The 4770-nt window shown below is 31.1% G+C and overlaps 1 protein-coding gene across 1 annotated transcript in view; it reads left to right on the plus strand.

Moving 5' to 3' along the window:
• The window catches only part of LOC136039060 (peroxisomal multifunctional enzyme type 2-like), a 55772-nt gene extending 51614 nt beyond the window's left edge, over positions 1–4158 (plus strand). The window contains exon 13 of the mRNA XM_065722545.1: positions 3925–4158. Within this exon, the coding sequence (XP_065578617.1) occupies positions 3925–4044 (120 nt within the window). The 3' untranslated portion in view covers positions 4045–4158. The remainder of the gene's footprint in view (positions 1–3924) is intronic.
• Positions 4159–4770: the final 612 nt, after the last annotated feature.

The raw sequence follows: 4770 nt of genomic DNA on the forward strand, positions 1-4770 counted from the left end.
TTAAGAGTTAAAGGGTTGCAGCTGTCTTTTACTCGGGGCATTTTGCCTTCCATGGGCGGTTGTTGCGTTTAATGTTTATCGTATGAGTTTTGTAAATAAAATAGTCAGTAATCAACCCTCGACAATTTAAATGAATTAATTTGGGTCTCCTAAGGTTATTACGAGGGAAATAAACCATGCTTGAGGTGTCAGTCTCATGTTCCACACGCCTTCACAATTATTAATTTAACCGTATAAACCATATATTACGAAGCCAGTTGGTGAAGTCTCGCTATAAAAATTACCAGAAATTCAAATACTAGCATTAATAATCAAATTAATTATTCATTTAACTAATTATAAATTATTAAATTAATATATTAACAATTAATAATACTAAAAGAGTTTCTGAATCACTTTTCGATGGTACTTCATTTTGGATCACTGTCATATCTTGTCTATCACCCAACCTAGCTAATTATTATGCTGCAGCTGAATTAAGTAATAACAAAAATCAATATTTTTTCAAACTAATCATAAAATGAATAAATAACCAGAATAATAATAACAAATAAAACAACGAACGTCACTTTAACAAAAAAAATTTCAAACGAAAGATTCATGTACCCCTCCTCCTCCATATACTCTACTCTCCTATACTTTCATTCTGCTTAGACTGTCCTGATATTAGCACATTTTTGGCTGCTTATCACTATGTTTTTTAAAAAATTATTCAGGATGTACTTAACTGACTTATCCACGGTAGCATTTGTAATACACGAAATGCATTAAAGAATAACACATCAACCAATTCAGTTTAGTAACCCGAACGGTTAGTAACACAAACAACCAATTTGCGAATTTGGCAGTTCTTTATGATATCCTGAGGTCTTCGAAGCCTGAAACCATGTGCAAAATGGCACGATATGTGGACAAGGCGGGAGAGGCTCAGTCGAGCCCGAGTGAATGAAAATAAGTATCGTTTTATGCTGTGTGTGTGTTCTGTGCAGTGTTGTATTGTTGTTCTGTGTAGTCTTTATATTCTTACCGGGTGCCAGGAAATCTATTTATCTATTTAGTTTTTTCTGGTATTAGTCAGTGTTTTTTGCGTTTTTTTTTGGCATTTTTCAATATTAGTCGAGGGGCTCTGCATTTCACTACTTGTATATTCTTTCTTCTTTACATATTCTAAAACTGAAAATTTAGCATTCCGTGTTTTTTGAAATTTTTTAGATTATTAAAAAGGAAAAACTAGCATGATTTGCAAAATTTGTGTAGTAATAAGTGGCTGATATTATTTTCTGAAATAAGTATAATTGCAGAATTTGAAAATATGCTAAGAAACGCTAAATACTTAATAGTGCTGGTAATTCTTTCGGAATTAATTTCATTTTCCACTTCTATAAATAACCCATACTTGTTAGAGAGAAATCCGAAACTTTTTTTTACAGCACAAGCATTTGATTGTTTAAAATACAGAAAGTTCAAAAGAATGCAGAAAAATAAATGCTAGATGGTGATGTGGATTTTTTTCGAAACTTAAGCCAGTTTCTGTTTGTTTGTGTTTTTTTTTTTTTTTTTTTTATCAGAACGCCAAGTTTTGTTTTGTGGATGGTGGTAGGTGATCATGGATGGCATCTATTTTGGAGCAACTTGATCAAAATTTTTAATTAATCATCCTAATTTTGTTGACGTAATTTTAATATTTCCTTTTTGAATACCCTTTACTTTAGCCTCTCGCTTTGGTCAGATCCGGTCAGATCGGATTGGTCTTGTCACGTTTAATGGTCTAGATTCTTCATTTATCCTCTAGACATTATAATTACTCTCTTTACTGTTTCTACTTACTCTAGGCATTATGAAACTACTTAAGACACCTTTTGTAAATAGACTAATTATACTTGGTATTTTATACTTAACTATGTTCCTTTTATAATGTCTTATGTGTCATATATATGAAAACTATACGTTCACTCTTTGGGGGGGGGGGTTAATTTATTCTCCCAAGCATCTTGAGTGTAAAACCTCTACTTCCTGTGTATCAATAGCCCAATACTAAAACATCCTTTATGAATAGACAGCAGGAGTGTAAAATTGAGTGTCTGTTTTTTAAGTGTTGATCTTACATAAGCCAAAATATATCATTTGTTGCTTTTTCTTCTTCTTTTGGTTGTCTCCGCTTAAAACTGTTTACTGACAAATTGCATATTCTCAAAGAATTGTTTCTTCAAATTCATTCAGTGAGAAACGGAACTGCAAAATTATGAGCAGTATAATCTCAGCATGTTGGATTATCAACTATTAATTCAATGAATCAAATTTATTAATTTTAAACTAATTTAATTAGTTAAAGTAACTAATTTTAATTAAATTTATTAATTTTAAACTAATTTAATTAATTAAAGCAACTAATTTTAATTAATTGCTTTAATTTATTAATTTCATAACTATTGATTTAGTAATGTATTCTTCATAATTATTTCAATCATTTTATTCAAATTATTTTATTTGTATTTTCCTCAATCTTATTTATTCAATTAATATTTTCTGTTGAAGTCAATTTTGTTTTACTAATTTAAACTAATAGACGACGTCTATCTCATCAATAGGTATAACTAAAGTTTTTCTATCGAAACTGATGTTTTCTCTTCAATTTTTTGGGAAAATTTGTTTTATGGGACGTAATATATTTTTCGCAGGCGCGTCTGACTAGAGAGATGTAAGGTAACGTTAAATTTAGTTTTTACGAGTGTACTTTACATGAATATACCTGATGTTATATTAAAGAACTTTAACTCCAATTTTTTGCAATACAATTATAGAAAATACGGTCAAAAATAGTTCAAAAATGAGCTATTTCCATTATATAAAAAAAAAAAAAAACTCTTAACAGAACTTTTAGCTGTCAAGTCAACTGTGGTAGTGAAATTATAGAAAATAAGATCAAAATACATTTTTCTGATTCAAACATATATCTTCAATCAGGGAAGCGTAGTTTTAGTAAAAAAAAAAAAAAGCTATTTCCATGAAAAAAAAAAACGCAAAAATAGCTCTTAAAAGAACTTTAGCTGTCAACTTCAATTTGTGCCACAAAATTATAGAAAATATGATGAATACACATTCCTCTGATTTAAACATAATTGTCTTCAATCACTGAATTGCAGTTTTAATTTAAAAAATAAGCCATTTCCATAAAGATATCGCAAAAATTACTCTTAAGAGAACTTTAAATTGTCAATTCCGATTTTTGCCACAAAATTATAGAAAACATGATAAAAACTCATTTCTCTAATTCCAACGTGTATCTGCAATCATAGAAGCCTAGTCCTAATTAAACCAGATGAGCTATTTCCATAAAAAAAAATCGAAAAAATAGTTCTTAATATAAATTTTTACTGTCAACTCTATTTTTGGTACAAATTTAAAGGAAATATAATAAAAACACATTTCTCTGATTCAATCTTCAATCTTCAATCTGATTCTGATCTTCATTCGTGGAAGCAGACTTTTAGTTAAAAAAATGGGTTAAAATTTTTTTAAAAATTTTAGTTAAAAAATTTAGTTTAGTTAAAAATTAGTTAAAAAAAGTAAAAAAAAAAATCGCGAAAACATATCTTAATAGAACTTTTAACTCTGAGCTAAAATTTTTTGAACAAAATTATAGAAAATGCGATAAAAACACATTTCTCTGATTCAAATGTATAATTTCAATCATTAAACAAAAAAATGAGCTTCTTCCGTTAAAAGGAAAAATCGCAAAAATAGATCTTTTAACTGTGAGAACTTCAACTGTGAACTCCGGTTTTTGGATACGAATTTGAAAATACAAGAAATACGTTCCTCTGATTCAAGTGTATACCATTCAATCAGGTAAGTGTAGTTTTGCTTCAAAGGGGTACTATTAAATTTAGGTTTAGGTCTCCCATAATGTTTTATTTTTTTCAGGCGACGGGAAAGTTGAACCCCCAGAAGGCATTTATGCAAGGAAAATTGAAAGTTCAAGGGAATATTATGTTGACGCAGAAGCTGCAAAGTCTCTTGAAAGCCGAAACTGCCAAATTATGAGCTATTTTGTTTTTTGGTTAAATTTTGGGATCTTGTTTGGGTAACTCTGTGGTTCTATTGTTATACGCCTGTTTGGTTATATACATATTATCGAAATAAATGTAAGAGGTTTCAGTGAAGGCATTAAAATTTGCGAGCAAGTAAGCAACCACTACGCAGTTAACAAGAGTGATGGAATAAGTATAGATTGTCAGAACTTAATTCCTGGTGACAGGTATTAATATGATAGATATTTGACAGTGGTCAAAAATGGCTCTGAAGCACGGGCGCTCCCAAAACGGATGAAAATCTACTAGATGTTTTCCAGAGAAATTGCCTACGGATTGTTCTGGGTACCCGGCTGACTGACCACATTTCAAACAGTAGGTTGTACGAAAAATGTGGTTCAATCCCGCTTTCTAGGGCTAAAATAAAAGAAAGGTTGAGATGGCTAGGCCACGTTCTACGGATGGAGGATGACAGATTGCCGAAGATTTTCCTTTTTGGCCAACCTAAAGAGAAAGCAGGTCGTCCTCGTCTGGAGTGGGAGGATGTCATAAATAAAGATTTAAAGGAAACGGAACTTCCTGGGAGGGTGTAAAGAAGGAGGCCTTGAATAGATTGGGTTGAAGGAGGAGCGTGCGTAGCTGTGTTGGCCTCAGGTGGCTTGGTGCTGCGGTGAGTTATTAGTAGTAGTAGTGGTAGTAATACCTGGTTTGGCCCCTATATCAAACGCTTCAAAGACAT

This window comes from Artemia franciscana, chromosome 19 (assembly GCF_032884065.1).
Source record: "Artemia franciscana chromosome 19, ASM3288406v1, whole genome shotgun sequence".
Lineage (NCBI taxonomy): Eukaryota > Metazoa > Arthropoda > Branchiopoda > Anostraca > Artemiidae > Artemia > Artemia franciscana.